At 42.0% G+C, this 17,367-nt stretch overlaps 2 protein-coding genes across 3 annotated transcripts; both read right to left on the bottom strand.

Moving 5' to 3' along the window:
• Positions 1-1,446: 1,446 nt before the first annotated feature.
• hyal3 (hyaluronidase 3) lies at positions 1,447-16,669 on the bottom strand. 2 transcript variants are annotated; one of them, XM_071533729.1, is made up of 7 exons: positions 16,540-16,669; positions 6,096-6,398; positions 4,765-5,200; positions 3,164-3,311; positions 2,225-2,351; positions 1,928-2,017; positions 1,447-1,822 (listed from the first exon to the last, which is right to left on the bottom strand). In XM_071533729.1, the coding sequence occupies exons 2-7, from the start codon at positions 6,369-6,371 to the stop codon at positions 1,484-1,486; spliced, it is 1,416 nt and encodes a 471-aa protein (XP_071389830.1). In that variant the 5' UTR covers positions 6,372-6,398; positions 16,540-16,669; the 3' UTR covers positions 1,447-1,483. The 2 variants fall into 2 exon arrangements, with proteins under 2 accessions (XP_071389830.1, XP_071389829.1); XM_071533728.1 differs by lacking the exon at positions 16,540-16,669 and adding an exon at positions 14,486-14,613.
• On the bottom strand, positions 7,910-13,890 carry LOC139656219 (N-alpha-acetyltransferase 80). Its single transcript, XM_071533722.1, has 2 exons — positions 13,854-13,890; positions 7,910-8,979 (listed from the first exon to the last, which is right to left on the bottom strand). Exons 1-2 carry the CDS (start codon positions 13,888-13,890, stop codon positions 7,910-7,912), a joined length of 1,107 nt encoding a protein of 368 aa, XP_071389823.1.
• Positions 16,670-17,367: the final 698 nt, after the last annotated feature.

Raw genomic sequence — 17,367 nt, 5'->3', positions numbered from 1 at the left:
TTTAATGCCGTTATCTCACGATCACGAGTTAATTATCTTGTGATCTCGAGAAAACAAGCTTTGTTATCTCAAGATTACGAGATAATTAACCGGTTATCACGAGAAAACAAAATGTCGTTTCCTCTTATTACTTATAATGTTTATCAGAGATCAGGAGTGCCATGCCAGCATGCATAGATGGCGTCTGGACAACTGTAGCAACTGATTTAAGATGAAAATCGTAACTGCAGCAAACAAAAATACCCATTTATGCCTTGACTTCCTGTTCAGTTATGAATCCTCCCCGACAGTCATGACAGTGATCTTGAAGGCTGAAATCAGGTGTGATCAAACGAACCAGACACTCATTTTCGAGTTCTCCATAATTATCCCGTGATCTCGAGAAAACAAAAGTCGTTTTCTCGTGATAAATTATCTCGTTATCTCGAGAAATCGGCCTTTTGTTTTCTCGAGATAACGAGATAAATTAACCCGTTATCTCGAGAAAACAAGCTTTGTTATGTCGAGATAACGAAATAATTAACTTGTGATCTCGAGATAACGGCATTAAAAAAATAATTGCAAGCACGGCCGTTCTCGGCTTCCGTAAAATTCAGATAATGTACTGCTGTAATAATAATAACCTTAAGTGATATAACATTTTTCAAAACAGAGTTACAAAGTGCTTTTACAGATATTCATAAATCCAAGCGCCTGTAAGTTTCTCTCCCCACCTAGTATTTACAGCGGGAAATAACAACAATAACATTGACCAATGACATCTGTATAAACAGTTTGTAAGAGCTAGATTCCCTAAAGAGGATACTGGTCATGCTGGCTGTCCGGCCGGGCACAGAAAGATTCAAATAAAAGCATGATAGAGTGAAAAATATAATGTTGAAGCTTAGTCTTGTCATTCCTCACTCTAGAAAGGTCGGTGGATTTGAGGGTCTACGGCAGTGATTCTCAACCTTTTTCATATCAAGGACTCCTAATTTAGTCCACATAAGAGCCACAGACCCCCCATTTGATGAGATTTTGACTCTTGGACCCAAATCTGAGAATATTTGTAGAATATATTTCAGAATTCCATGATTATCTATATTGCAGGTAGAGATAACAGTGAAACTATGACTAAAATAATCATTCTTCTACATTCTCTAACAGTGTTAACTTATTGTAAAGAAAATAATGAAGTTTAACAATTCATCAATTTGCTGGGGACCCGCTGGAACCCCCTCAAGGACCCCTGGTGGTGCCCGGACCCCACGTTGAGAACCACTGGTCGAAGGGATAGGCCTGCAAGTTATGAATTGACTTGGTTTATACAGAAATTGGGTTTAGAGAAAGTCATGGAGGGACATTTTTAAAGCTGAGGTTTTTCAATTTTAACATTCAGTTGAGCACAGCTTGGTCTTTCTAGTGTTAAAAAAGAAGTAAAACCAAAACCGCTGATCATAATGGCTCGTTGTTTATTTTTCAGTACAAGATCAAAATCATGTGACTAAAGCGAGTTGGAAGCCAAACCGCTCCCAGGCTTCTTCTTCTTCTTCTTCTTCTTCTTCTCTTCACATTTCTGTCCGGTCCAGCCCTCGTAGCACCGACACACGAAGCGGTCGTGGAAAAGTCGAAGTTCACGGGAGGGGTCAGGGAGGAGGTTGGCCTCATTAGGGTCGGAGGCCGTAGCCGAAGAGATCATGTGACCGGAGCCGGGGCTTCGCCTGGCGCAGCGCCCGTTGCCGTAGCAACGCCGGAGGCTACAGCGCCGGGTGTCGGACCTCAGCGATCGGACGTACGGGCCCAAGACGGAGCGGATGTAGTTTCTGAGGAGGAGGCACTGACACTGGAGGGGAGAGGAGGAGAGGGTCATACACACACACACACACACACACACGCACACACACACACACACACACACATATAAAATAGGTTTTTCTCAAACACTTACCTTGGATTTGGCGAATTTCATCTCTCCCCACAGCACTACTCCTGCTGCCCCCACAGCTGCACTCTCCCCCAGTGTGTGCTCCAGGTCTGTCTGTACACACACACACACACACACACACACACACACACACACACACATACTCCTGTCTTCTTAATCTGTCCTGCCACATATAGTCACAGATGTGTTTGTGTGTGTAAAAAAGATAACAAACCTATTTGTAATTAATTACACGTTTGAGGTGCTTATTGAAGAAGTGGTGTGTGTGAGTGTGTGTGTGTGTGTGTGTGTGCATCATACCTTATTGAGGAAGTGGAGAGTGTGTGTGAAGGCCAGCCTGGTGTAGGGAAGGACGGGCGTGGCGTGGCTGGCATTGTTGCCATGGCGCCAAACTGATGCCACCCTCAAAGCCTCCAGCAGCCTGTGTCTGTTCAACAAGAGAGAAATGATCATCAAATCAAATCCATTTTTAACAAGGCAGTAAGAGGAAAACAACTTCCTGATCCTCAATGATTCAATCTGGTTTTTGTTTCATGGCTCTAATTTAACCTGAGAACAAAAACCCTTCATAAATATAATAAAGAATAAAGAAAATATAATTCAGTCACACGTTCCAGCGGCCAAACAGTCAACAACAAACAAGTTAAAGAACTATAAGGAGCACTCGTAAACAACGTAAAAAAAAAATGACATATCAGCTTTAAAATAATTTAGGGGGACAAGAAATTCTTATTTCAAAATGTTTTTAGTCTGCTTCAATTATAAGCTGCATAGAACCAAAAATGAATTCATGTGCAGAGAATTTAAAAGTATACTGGATTTAAAAGACAGAAGAGGTGTGAGTTATAGGAGAAGATTCAAAAGTACAGTCTTACAGATAAATACTGTATAATGCAATTCATTTCCCTGATAACCAACCAACTTGTTTATGTAAATCACAATTTTGACTGTGAAATATATCTCTTGTAATAAAGTGCAAAAAGTGGGGCAACCTGAAACCAATAGTTTCAATATAGAGGGGGGAAGCATGCAAATAGAAAATGTCTCCATAATCAAACACGGACATGACGGAGGACTGAACAATGTTTTTTTTCCAACATCATTTTCTATTTTCTATTAAACAAATCCAATTTCTTGAATGATGCTAATGTAGAATCTATATCCCAAGCTATTTGTATGATTGCACCAGTTGAGTTCCTGTGAACATACATGTATCCTGTATGTTTCTCTGTACAGTACCTGACCAGCAGAGCCGCCTCCCTGGAGCCGGCCAGTCTGTGTGGCAGGTAAATGCTGGGATAGAGAGCCGTGGAGCGCTGCCACAGCCAGGCCAGCCGGTCGTTCTGCTGCCTGGTGCCTGGGTGGCAGCGGCCTGTGTAGCTGCCATCTGATCACACACACAAAACAACACAGGACACTTTAAATCCCCCGGACCAATTATATTAGGCTTAGAAATGATGCTCAGGAACAACGTCAGTCTCAAGTCTTGAGGCACAAGGCTCAAGTCTAAAGGTAGAACACCAAGTCAAGTCCAAGTCAAGTCAACGTCATTAATGTCAGGTCTCAAGTCAAGTCACAAGTCAAAATGTAGAACACCAAGTCAGACCAAATCAAGAGTCAGTATCAATTTAATATCTTAAAGAAAACTAAATATCTAGGACTTTTCAATGCGATATGGTTTTAATAGGATAAAAACTTGGTAAGAGCATCATGAGTTTGATTTCTATAATCAGTTTCAACTTCAATAAATTCAATCATTCCATACAAATTCAGAAAACAGAATTTAAATTCAGTTGTCTGCTGGAACAAATCTCATCGCTTTCAATCTAAGTCATTTACACAAACACAAGATCTCAAGTCAAGACTTTAGAAACCTTTTCAAGTCGTCAAAGCACAAGTCAAAGTTGAGTCCCAAGTCAAGTCTCAAGCAATTAAAATTGTGACTCAAGTCCCCACCTCTGGTATTTGAATGCTAAATGGGTGGTGAAGAGAGTGATGCTGACTGGTGTACAGTGTGAATGAATTAATGAATTAATTTCAGAGTAATTAAAGAGACAGTCTGACACTTTTAATCTAGAAGAATGTGATCGAGGAGTCTGTACCTTGTCACAGTCGATATGGGGCTTCATGTGGTGTGTGTGTGTGTGTGTCAGTGAGAGAGAGCATGAGAGAGAGAAAAAGACAGTGATTAAACAAACAAATAGGCATGTGTGTGTCCGTGTGTGTGTGTGTGTGTGTGTGTGTTATTGTGCTCACACTGCGAGCAACACGATCACTGGAAGTTCATTCATTTCCTTTAGAGCTGAGCGACCAGGGAAACTCAGCCAACAGTCAACAGTAATCTTGCTAGCTGAGAAAAGTCTTCACGGTCATCGGTCATCGATCATTGGTCATCAGTCATCAGTCATCGACAGCCAATCAGATTTCCGCACTTCCTTGTTTCCCTTCTAATGTGATTTGACAGTTTATTGTATCAGTAGTTACTCCTGGCAAGTTGATTCCAGCCATTCAAAGCTTCCCAGTTCTCTTATATTTGAAAGACTGCTGGAATAAACGTCTCAAAAACGATGCTTGGAGAACAGTCACATTGATGGGTCAATGTAATCTCTCAAGCCATTTTACAGATTTTTGATAGATTTTTTAATTTTCTACCCTAATTAGCGGTTGCTAGCTGTGTGAACTCATCACCGCAATGTAACGTTATGAAAGGCGATACCAAAGCAGTGAAAAATACATGATTTGTTTAAATACTTTGCTTATTTTTCTTGGTCAAAACTTTGTACCGCAGTCGATCATCCAAGTTGCTCGCAGTGTGAACACACGGTTCATGTTTAGCCTACCTGTCGTTCTCGTGTGCTTATTGAAGCAGGCGGGGAACCCATAAAACCCCCAGAGTCCCTTGGGATGAACTCTGACCCCCAGCCGCAGCATCTCCTCCATGAACTCCCGGGCGCTCTTCTCAAACTCCCGCCTCGCCACGGCTCTCACCTCCTTCTCCGTCAGATCCGGTTTCTCCCGTCTCACCAGCGAGTTCGACAGCCGCCGGTACGCCGTCTTGCTCCCGAAGTTTCCCTCCCACAGCGGCCGCCACTCCTCCCAGTCGATGACGGCCAAACCGGTGAAGTTGGGCCGCAGCAGGCCGGAGATCTGCGTCTCGGCGAGGGCGAGGTGAGCGGCGAGGTCGCCCCGCTGCGGCAGCCCCCCGTTCACCCTCTCGCCGCCCCGGGACAGGTACGGATACTTCCCCAGGTGGTCACGGTAGAAGATGCTCATTTTCTGGAAGATTTAAAGAATTTGTCATGTAAAATTTTGAGGATTGTCAGGGAAAGTGTCTTCACAGGAATTCACAAGGCATTTTTTTTTTTACTCTGAGGCGTTCAAGAATTTAACTAAGATATGCCTCAGAGAGATATCTTTTTTTTTTTTTTTTCACAACTTTGTTTATTGGAATTTTTTAGAAAATACAAAATGTGCAGTGGGTCATACAAAAATATAAATAGTATTTAAGGCACAGTTAACAGGTATGCATAGACTTACAACATCCATACACACCCACAGGCACTTGCATGCATACCTACCTGAGAATATTATACATACATGCTCAACATATGTACATATATGTACCCAAATTTTACGTTTATAGAACAAACACAACAACTGAAACACAACATATAGCCTGGACGCCTAGTCAATTAGAGAAACACAGTTTGTATACTCAAGATAAATAAATAAACAATACTATATACACAATAAAAGATTAGGGACTTTTCTGTTTCAGAGCGATATCATTGGGAATGTTTGAGCATGGAAATGGTCAAAATACAATACACAGAATATTGGCACAAAATATATCATCAACTTTAGTCCAAAAATATTCGTATTGATTGATTGTCAACCTTCAAATCCCCATATTGGTCGAGCCTAGTACTTTTTGGGGCAAGTGAAAAGAGAATTTCCCAAAAGCAGTGTTTCCCAATCCAGTCCTCAAGTGCCTCCTGTCCTGCAAGTTTCTGTTCCAGCTCTACTGTTGTACACCTTAATCTATATAATTAAGTTCTTAATGCTGATTGGCTGTAGCAGTAGAAACAGATCCACCTGAACAGGACTCAAGAAGAGACAGGAGGTACTCTGCAGACTTGACTCATCACATTAGTGCCACCATGTGACTCACCTGTCCCTGGAAGCTCTGCCGTTGGTTTTCCACGATGTCGAAGTCTCCCAGGTCCAGCTGGACGCCGTAGCGTTTCTGGCAGCGTGACGTCGGCATGTTCCACACCACCACGAACGGCCGGTCCTGCAGAACCGGACCGGCGGCGGCCAGGCCGGGGAGCGGGGCGTGGAGGAGGCGGGGGGCTCCGTGGGCAGAGGGCCGAGACAGGGAGGAGCAAGGTAGGGGAGGGAGGAGGAGGAGGAGGAGGATGGAGAGAGGGAGGTGAGACAGCTCCATGGCTGCTCACCCTGTGATGTTTCCTCCCTGACAAGACACAGAAACAGACGGTCAGATTTATACATGAAGCGCTTCTAACAAAACAGGGTTTGTCAGTGCATTGCTTTACAGTCAACAAAGAGTATGAATACAGATAAATCCAGAAGACAGCAAACACATCACACATGTTATGAGGCTTGTGTGTGTGTGTGTGTGTGTGCTGTTTGAGGCACATGCACACTGTAATCAAATGTACAAACCAGCTTTATCTTCACTTTTTTTATGCTTTTTTTTTTAGAGCTTTCTTACATTAGGATGGACATCTTAATATACACATAATATAATACATATATAATACATATAATACAATACATATAATATAATACACATATAATAATATATACACAAATACCATATAAAATACGGTTAATTAATATAAAATATGACTTAAATGTAGTGGCATTCCTGTTTAATGTATACCTAGTGTGTTCTAGTAATGAATAATGAACATTAAAGGAATAAATAGCAAATCATAATCTATGATAAATATAATAGCCATGCAGTTGGTTGTTTGCACCTTTCAAGAACCTGTAAAGCTTATCATTGATGATTTGAAATCATGACAGCTGAAAAAAATGACAAAATAAACACAAGTCAAAATTATTAAATTGAATAAAATTCTCTTTATTTCACCAACATGACTGAAAGATCAGAGATCATATTGCTTAGGTTTTTCAGTCTTATCAAAATAACGCATCTTCAAAACTTTAATAAGGCTACAGTACTTTGGCAGTTCAACAAGGCACATTCAAACCCACAGTTTAATATTAAAATTACACTTCAGTCATATAATTTTATAGCAGCAGCAAATGCAGATTGGTGTTTATCTCTAAACATTTCTCTTCTTCAGTAATTTGGCTCCGTCCATTGAAGGTTTCATTCAACCAATACATTTATTTCTGCCTCCAATCTGCACAGCAAACATAAACACAGAAGTCTTTTCCATTTCAGTAACAATCTATGAATCGGTCTATGAATTCAAACCTGTGACCTCCTGTTCATGAACCCATGTCAAACACAAGTTCAAGCTCATGTCCTCCACATGTGTTCAAGTATCACACCATTTCAACTCAAGACAGAGACTCACATCCTGTTTGAAACAATCTGTCTTTGGCAGTACATGAGATCATTGTGCATGAGATCATCAGTGTGTGTGTGTGTGTGTGGCGTGACATTCTTTGGCTCCACTGTCTTCAGTAGTGAACCAGAAGACGCTCCACAGACTGTGATATGTGTGTGTGTGTGTGTGTGTAGTTATGTATCTAAATCTGCAGAGGAAGTGTGAATGCTTGAGTGATTTCTGTACTTCTTTGGTTTTCCAGAGTAGCTGCCTGTCTGTAGTTTTTTCCAGATTCTGTCATGCCTCCGATAACGATTGCTGTGTGTGAGAGAGCGAGCGATTGTGTGTGTGCTTTTGTGTGTGTCTTTCTGTCTTTTGGTGTGTGCATATGTGAACATTCATGTGTGTGTGTGTGTATATGTGTGTGTGTGTGTGTGTGTCAGATGTCTTTATGCATCCAGAAGATGGAGACTCCCTTGGCGTCTCTGTAGGGAGTTTCAGTCAGAGTCTGAACTACCTGCAGCCCTGCGGACTGAGGAGGGGGAGGAGGGATGGAGGGAGGGGGAGGAGGAGGGATAGAGGCAGGAGGTGGAGGAGGAGGAGGAGGAGGAGGAGGAAGAAGAGGAGGAGGTGGAGGAGGGATAGAGGCAGGAGGTGGAGGAGGAGGAGGAGGAGGAGGAAGAGGCGGAGGTAAACTAGAAGGAGAAGGTCCAACACAAGCGTCTCCCGAGTCTCCGTTCCTCTGTGGCATTTGAGCGTCCATCTTTGTTTGTGTCTGCGTCCCCGCGCTCGCCTCTCCGCCCGGCATCCTGGAAAACCTCAGCAGCATCTCCATGGGAACGAACGTCGTCATGGCGCCGGCGCTCTGCACGGGCGCGGACAGCACGTAGCCGAGGTGGCCGTAGAAGCGCTGCTTATCGTGCGTGGTCAGGCACAGCCGCCTGAACCCGCGGCTCCGGGCGTAGCGCTCCGTCTCCTCCATGAGCGTCCGGCCGTAGCCCCGCCCCCGCTCCGCCCTCGACACGACCACCGACTCCACGAACAGGCTGCCCCCGTGACCCACGACCCGGGACAGCCGGGCGTGGCCCAGCAGCCGCTCTGCGTCTCCGGAGCCCCGCAGGAGGACCAGGCAGACGGGGAACTCCGGACAGGACTTCTGGAGGGAGTGGACCCGCGCCGCCCGGCTCCTCTGCCACTCCGAGTTCACCAGGTCGGCGCAGGGAGCCAGCAGGTCCGGGCGCCGGTGGATCGGGACCGAGCGGATCTTCTCCGGACGCTCCGAGTCCGATGAAGGGTCTCCGTGGGGTTTGTCTGCAGCTTCTGTTTCCCTGCTTCTTGTTGGGACGGCGTGGAGCTTCCCTGTGACTTCTGCGTCCAATGTGGAGATCTCATGGATTTTCTTAACAGGTTCTGTCTGACGGTCTGATGTCGGGACGGGGTGCGGGTCAACGCTCGGGACGGGGTGCGGGTCAACGCTCGGCCCGGCTCCTGCCTCCGACGTGGAGTTTGCTGATGCCGTCGGTTCAGACCTGCGGTAATCAGGGTTTAACTAAGTCAGTTTTCATTCAACTCCTACGCCTTCCTATTTGAGATTGACTGAATTTAAAATATATGGTAACACTTTACAATAAGGGTCACTAAGGGTTAGTTAATGCTTAATAAGCATCAACTAACCCTTAATTAACAGTTAACTAATGTGTAATTTACTAATGTGTTCATGTTAACTAAGGTATTAATTTATACATTATTTAATAGTTTATAAAGATGACTATTAAATACTGTATAAATTAATACCTTAATTAACATGAACACCATTAGTAAATGATTATCAGACACATTAGTTAACTGTTAATTTAACAGTTTTCTGCTTCTGCAACGGTTTAATGGTTAGTTAATGTTTAATAAGCATTAACTAACCCTTAACTTAGTGACCCTTATTGTAAAGTGTTACCAAATATATAAATCCAATCTCTAAAAGGCCGAAAATGAAATGGAGCTGACCTCAAATACAAATTCAGATGACCATTCCATGCAACATATGGCTAAAGTTTCATTTAGAAAATATCTTCCGTACATGCAGTTCTCCGTTTTGTTGTTGTTTGTTGTTGATTACGCCCAACTCTGTATTACACAACAGGTAGTTCCAGCCAAGAAATCTGATTGATCAAAGATGCATTGCAAGCCATGCTTTATTGGTAACCAGGTAGTTTGCAATTTCTTTTTTAAGTATGTATGTAGACTACTTTGAAGAAAACATTTCAGAAAGGACACATGCGTTGGTAACTGTTGTGTAAAAACCATAATGCCTATGAAAGCCTTCTTTACTGTGACCATAACACCTAAGAGGGTGTTCCTCACTGTGATGATGGTCCTTGGGTGCTACAGACGGTATTAAGATGCACCTTGTGCCTGTTGCATCACTGCTGTTCCCATAATCATGGTGCAGAACGCTCTCTCAGGTGTTACACCGGCTCCTCACATACTGAGAGCAAGTGAACGCCTGACGACATCACTTTGGAAAAACTCTTGACATAGTGATCTGACACCGAGGTAGGGCTGAACAATTTTGAAAAAATATCTAATTGCGATTATTTTGACTGATATTGCAATTGCGATATGATTTGCGATATTAGAGGGAATGATAATTTTTTACATCATTATTCTCATTTTCATTGAAAAACTTATTGAAATGATTATGGTGTGATTTTTGCGGGGATCTGTACCAAACAAAGATGTTTTCTTAAGTCTGTAGAATATGATGTGTAGGCCAGGACATCTCTGCAGCACCACAATATTTAATTTAAAATGGTATTATGACACACATTTCGCCTTTAACAAATATTGCGCCTCCTGCGATTTGAAAATTGCAGTAGGCCATATTGCGATTTCGATAAAATTTTGATTAATTGTTCAGCCCTACACCGAGGTACAAGATGGAAACCAATCAGCTTTCAGTGTGGAAACTGTGGTAACATTATTTTGCCCTCTTTCCTGTCTTTTTCCATTTTTTTTTCCTTGAAAGTGAGTATCTAAACCATAATTAGAAAAACTTGATTTGTTTGTAAAACTGTAAAAAGGAAAACAAAATGTAGGGTTAAGTAATGTAGGAATAGAGAGCCTAAGCCCCTCCCCTTCCACTGTCCCCCATGGGACCTTATTTCGGAAAAAATATGTACGGTAGTCAACGGCGAGAGACAAATAATAGTTTGATCCTGTTTGAATTGTGCCATGAATTACACATATGATGTTTTGTCAATTTAAAAGATAATTTTGTCGCAGTTTGTGGTAAAACAGTAAAGTAACGGTTAGTTTTGTGTGAAACCGCTCAGTGAACTACATATTCTCGTCTCGCACAATATACATCACCGACACCAACATGGAAGGAAACACAGGAAACACAAAGGCATGGCGTTAACGTTAGCCCCCACTGTACTAAAACTATCCTGAACCAGTTTAAATCCTGTCTATCTTCCAGGTTGTGTATAATACTCCTGCTATCTGAGAGGGACTGAGCTTCAGCGGCTCTGGGCAGCTTGTGGAGAGAGAAATTTTTGACGTCACTTATGCAACTTTTGGGTGTGTAGTCTTTCTAATTACGTATTTTCACAGTCTTATACTTCAGTTTTACGACAAACTGCGACTTTCTTGACTTGGAAAATTATCTTTTAAATTGACAAAACATCATATGTGTAATTCATGGCACCATTCAAACTGGATAAAACAATTATTTGTCTCTCGCCGTTGACTACCGTACATATTTTTTTTCCGAAATAAGGTCCCATGGTGGTCCACCGGAAGGGGAGGGACTTAGGCTCTCTATACAGGAAGAACAAGTCCACAGTTTGGAGGCGGAGTCTACCTGTGAAATGTCGCTGAAATACAATGTGACTTTTTTTGAGGCCAGAACGATTTTAATGCGGACAGCGAAACAAAACGCTATTACCGTTTTTGTGCCGTTCTGCTGTTCGCTCATTCACAATGCTGTGTGTGGCATCGGTGTTACAGTTCTATATTAACCTGTGACATGTATGACACCATAGGTACCGTATAATTACCTCCACCAAGGAGGTTATGTTTTCGGTGCTGTTTGTTTGTTTATTTGTCTGTTTGTTTGTCTGTCAGCAGGATTACGGAAAAACTACTGGCCCGATTTTCATGAAACTTGGTGGAAGGGTGTAGCACGGGCCAAGGAAGAACCCATTACATTTTGGAGCGGATCCGGATCGGACAAGCAATAATAGCACGAACCTTGGCGGAGGTCTGCGCTCTCCGAGTGCCCTTCTAGTAAAGAGACGTGAAAGACGGGTGGAGGTGAGGAAAGGACAGTCTCACTACTTTTCCAGCGGGGTTTAGGCAGGTAATCCAGCAGCGACCTGCTTTTAAACATAGTTATCGACAATCCCAGAGCTCAGTGCTGCTGTAAGACGAGACACAAGCAGGAGGATAAAACTAGAGCCTTGATCTCTCTCTCTAATCTCTCTGTCTATCCCCCCCCCGGTTTCCACTGGAACCTTTACTGTCCATCTCTCTCTCTCTCTCTACTGTAACCTGGACAAATCTGCAGCTGAGTACATTTTAAAATCTCTTTTTTTTTTAGAGCGCTTCAATCGTTATGTAACAAAAACTGAAGTGGAATTTGTTTCTTCTCATATCACTCAACATACTGAATGCTAAAATGTCAGCATGGAGCACTGCAGCCAATGATCTACCGGGGACACATGCATGATTTTGGTGTCTAATCACTTAACAGGGAAGTTGACTAATGGCTCAAACTCCCAAAAAACTCAGTGTACTACTTTAAACAATACAATTTAAACTGATTGCATGCAGGACAGACAAACAGCACAACAAGCATAAACTACATCCACCATGTGTGAGCAGTAATTTCACTTGCAGAAGCAGAAAACACCAAAAAAAAAACCACACACACACAGCTGTATGTTTGAGGTTTAGAGGAGTGCTTTTCTCAAACACATTGCTGGGTTATTCAGGCAGTGTAGGGCTGCAACTAACGATTATTTTAATTGTCGATTAATCTGTTGATTATTTTCTCGATTAATCGATTAGTTGTTTGGTCTATAAAATGTCAGAAAAAAAAAATGTGGATCAGTGTTTCCCAAAGCCCAAGATGACGTCCTCAAATGTCTTGTTTTGTCCACAACCCAAAGATATTCAGTTTACTGTCATAGAGGAGTAAAGAAACCAGAAAATATTCACATTTAAGAAGCTGGAATCAGAGAATTTTGACTTATTTTATTTTTTATTTTTTCTTAAAAAATTACTCAAACCGATTAATCGATTATCAAAATAGTTGACAACTAATCGATTAATCGTTGCAGCTCTAAGGCAGTGAAAAGTGGACAGTGTGTGTACATGCATACACACACAAATTACCACTTTTCTGGGTTTTCTATACTTGTGGGGACACCAAGAGTAAAAACAGTATGTACAGTACACACACACACTCTCTCACTCTCACACTCACACACACACACACACACACACACACACTGACTTGAAGAAACATTTCAGCAGAACTTGTGTCACGAAGCTTCATCATTTCCTAAAGTGAAGAGACATTTGGCCCTCTCTATTACCCTGCTGTCACTATATTAAGCAAGGCTGCATGTCCACATGTCTACACCGCATAGATCTGCTGTGTCAGGGTGTGTGTGTGTGTGTGTGTGTGTGTGTGTGAGGGAGTGTGTGAGTGTGTGTGACTGCATGCTAGTGCAAACACATTGGCAGCCTCCTTGCATGGGCACACAGAGTTGTTGGTTTAGGAACAACCATGAGATAAAAAACAGACATCTCTCTTCTTAACAGGAAAACATTCTCACACTACTTTTTTTTTAAAACAGTGTTCGTGTGTGTGTGTGTGTGTGTGTGTGTGTGTGAAAAGTGGCGTACACACCACACCATACACTGTACACAGGCAAAGTGGAAGTTCCCGCATTTACTTATTAATGAGCCGACTTATCTGTTTTATTGTGCTTTTATTTTGTGTTTTTACTGTGTTTTTTTTTTTACAGTAAACCCTGTCTACTAACCAAATTTCCCTTACAGGAGAATAAAGTCTGAATTGAACTTAACTGGTTATATCCATCCAGGCTTAAAATAACCTACAATTACTGTCCTACAAAAACCTCATGCCTCCAAAATCATTCAGAAATCAAGCTCAGTTTAATTGCAAACACAACTTTTTACAGTAAATGTCTCCAGTTGTCTTTGCAACATAAGTGTAGAGAAATACTGAGCTTTCAGAGTAAGCTGAGCTGATGAAAACAGTCATATTTTACCCCAAATTAAATCCATTTTCTTTGCTTGCACACCATCCTGTCACTCACACTATCTCAGTCAAATATGTCACAACAACGTCTCACCAGCCTGAATGGGGAAGTCGGCCTTTATCTCAAACATTTTACCACACAGCTTCTTCAGAAGTAGTGAAGACACACATCACATCCAGTCAATGAAGTCTGCTAAGCCTGGAACTAGGTTATGTGTTTTTGGTCAAATTATTCAGACCCCTATGAGGTTCAGCCTACTTTTTGTCCCTATTTCTGTGAAGTAAACAGGTGAAAACTTTCCCAGTACGTGTAAAATCTGCTAAATTCATATTGTAGCCTCATATTATATTATATATATTATATCTTTTTAGGCTACAATATCCAATTTTGGCATTTTGCAGTACAACGTGAGCCAACAGATGGAGGAAGACATCCATACAGTGACAATTAACACTGTCACACATAACTCATTTTCCATGTTAAGAATAACACACTCTAAAATCATCGCCCTACAATCATCTAACAGAGATAAAAGAAGTGCGATGAGTTTGGAAAAATGTCTGTATAGCCTAGCGCTCCGCCAAACTAAAAAGCCGTGTTTAGCTTTTCTTTTTTCCATAGTATCATTTCACATCCAAAGACATTAAAGAAATGCATGTGGTCCAGATACTTTGGAGCATCATCCAGCATCAACAGGTAAAGAAAACTGGTGGATACAAACTCACCGAGGGAGAAAGCCGAGGCCAAAAGCCGATATCAGATCACCAAGACTGACACACTGCTCTGAACTTGGTACTGACTACACAACAGTTATTTCACACTCTCACATCATGCAAAAAACAACAAAAAAAAAGAAGGATGTTAGAGAGATGCAAGAGGAAACTGGTAGCTGACTGATAATCAAGCGGGAGATCAGATACGAAGCCTGGCTGTCTTGCTGATGACTTGACGTGTTTCCTTTCAGCTGATGACCATCAGTGTTAATGTCGCTCTTCAGATGTGTTATGAATATTTAAATTCTGCACAAAAAAAACGGAAATAACACTTATGGTTTTCCGGGGTAAGTGGTCAGGGGGTTTGAAATGTGTGTGCCAGGCAAGACTTATTTGGGTGAGTTTCCATCCAATTCTCTAAAGTTGTCTGCAGCAGCTTAATTGGGGCTGAATCTTAACAAAATGCTGTGAAATACAGTATGTACTTGATTTCAAATGCACTGTAATCTATATAGATAGATAGATACGGGTTCAAGCCCCTGGATCAGCGAGCAGCCGCCCTGCTGAAGTGCCTTTGAGCAGGACACTGAATCCCTACCAGCTCGAGGAGCAGTTCTCTGTAGCCGACCCTGACCTCTGACCTCCCAGTGCTGCACCTGAAGGATTGTGTGTATCTATACCAAAAAGAGCCCTATTGCACTGGTTCCCAAAGTGGGGTCTGGGGACCTCCAAAGGTCCCTGAGGAAGTTCTACAGTAGGGGGGCCCCAGCAAAAGGAGGAAGTTTCAGTGTTATTTCGATAATGAGAGAATGTGTAAACATTTTGATCATAGTTCCCTCTCCCTTCCTTTCTGTAGTAATGACAATTATACAATTCGGGAGTGTATCTATGTTCCCAGGGTCCTATGTTCCCAGTGTCCTATGTTCCCAGTGTCCTAAGTTCCCAGGGTCCTAAGTTCCCCAGTTCAATATTCTGTTAACACACATTAACCCTCCTATTGTGTTCGGGTCAAATTTGACCCGTTTCAAGTTAAAATATTTCATAAATATTATCCAGTTTTTTTTTATTGGAACAGGCTTCAAAACAGCTATATAAACACAACAAAACCAATGGTTATCATTTTATTTGATTTTGAAGGTCTCTAACCCTAACCCTAAACCCTAGAACTGGGGAACATAGGACCCTTTGTCATGTTCCCATTATGTGCCATATAAATCTGGGGAACATAGGACCCTGGGAACACAGGAATGACTCCATATAAATTCTATACTAAGGGATAATGTACAGCAAGCCGGTCATTATTGCAAAATAAGGGAAGCTACCACCAAAGACATGAGTAGTTTGACATAAAATGTTGATTAAAAATTGTTTTATTATACGCGAAAGTAACACGTCCGTTGTTACTGACCACCTGTAACACCTTAGCAACCACTAATCACGGCACAACAACCAAATAACACCTTAGCAACAGTGGTTGTAGTAGTACTGTTACTACTACAATTATCGTTACTGATGCTGCTGCTGCTGCGTCTTATCAAAATAAAATAATTTAGTCCACTCATTTCATCCAGTAAATGTAATTTTATAGTTAGGTAAACCAACAAAATCGACCGGACTTCTCTTCTTCTGCGGAATGATCTGATCAAATGTGAAACGGCCGTGTGTTATTCGGGTACCGCTGCGAGGAGACTTCCACTTCCATAAAAGGAAAAGGTAGGACTACAAAATCTGAAGTGACAGCGAGGAGATTCAACCCGTTTCATCTCTAATAGATTCAACACTCTTTGAAAACGTGTCACGGTTGGGTTGGCTAGTTCATTGTGTCAATGACATAAGACAAGACTGCTAATTTAAAAATTCATGCTAGTTTATTGCCATTTGTAGTAGCGTTACAAGCAGCCTACAGAGTGTTACTACCGCTTCAGCCTTAAAAATACACATACACTGCAGTCATATCGGTCAGATATGAAGAAGACCAAGAAGAGCTGTTAGCTACAGTGACGAGCTGTTCATAACCGAACAAAAACCAGCAACATGTCACTGGTTTCTCACCACGCTGTACCTACATTTTCAGTGTCACTGTTCGTCCACGGCGCTCTTCCTCGGAGATCTCATGTGTTGGACTTTACCAGCTGATCTGTGGTCGGATTTCATTCATACAACTTGGCTCACAAGAGCGGCTAACGGTTGTTTTTCTCCTGCTCCACGGTCAGCCTCTGACCGGAGGAGGAAATGTGGCTGTTGCTCTTCTCACTGTCTGTGAGCTTGTCTGCCGCCTAGTGGATGGGCGGGGTTATTACAAATACACAAAAATACAGATTCCTGCCTTTTCATTCATTCATGTAAGACAGTGGTTCTCAACGTGGGGTCCAGGGACCACCAGGGGTCCTTGAGGGGATTCCAGGGGGTCCCCAGCAAATTGCTGAATTGTTAAACTTCAGCATTATTTCATTTCCAAGAAGTTAGCACAATTAGAGAATGTAAAAGAATGACAATTTTTCTGTTATCTCTCTACCTACAGTACAGATAGTCAGGGGATTCTGGACAAAATCATATCAAGAATATGAATAAAAATATTCTCAGATTTGGGTCTGACAGACAAAATCTCATCAAATGGGGGTCCGTGGCTCTAATGTGGATTAAATTAGGGTCCTTGATATGAAAAAGGTTGAGAATCTTTGATGTAAGATACAGTATTCAACAGAGGTTGGCACGCCACAAAACTAACATGCAGCTAGATTGTTAGATTTGTGCCACAGGAAACTTATACCTGCAAAAAGTAAGAATTTTTCAGAAATTAAGGCAACACAACTTGGTTTTCCTAGTGACACTCCTGTATTTTTTACATTTAAAATGTGAATTCATAGTTTGGTTTAGTGAAATGGCTCATAAAA

Source organism: Centroberyx affinis, unplaced genomic scaffold (genome assembly GCF_046629955.1).
Source record: "Centroberyx affinis isolate AG114_WGS23_722 - 3 ecotype Tasmania unplaced genomic scaffold, CSIRO-AGI_Caff_v1 ptg002412l_1, whole genome shotgun sequence".
Classification (NCBI taxonomy): Eukaryota; Metazoa; Chordata; class Actinopteri; order Beryciformes; family Berycidae; genus Centroberyx; species Centroberyx affinis.
This window is presented reverse-complemented; position numbering and strand designations above follow the sequence as displayed.

Bases quoted from the DNA above. Each gene is read 5' to 3' on its own strand.
- hyal3 (XM_071533729.1), bottom strand. From the start codon at position 6,371: ATGGAGCTGTCTCACCTCCCTCTCTCCATCCTCCTCCTCCTCCTCCTC. The intron at 3,312-4,764 runs GTAGGCTAAACA...GTGTGTGATCAG, and splicing joins TAAGCACACGAGAACGACAG to ATGGCAGCTACACAGGCCGC. The intron at 2,352-3,163 runs GTACTGTACAGA...CTTGTTGAACAG, and splicing joins GAGGCGGCTCTGCTGGTCAG to ACACAGGCTGCTGGAGGCTT.
- LOC139656219 (XM_071533722.1), bottom strand. From the start codon at position 13,890: ATGTTTGAGATAAAGGCCGACTTCCCCATTCAGGCTG. The intron at 8,980-13,853 runs GTGAGACGTTGT...CGACGGCATCAG, and splicing joins CGACTTCCCCATTCAGGCTG to CAAACTCCACGTCGGAGGCA.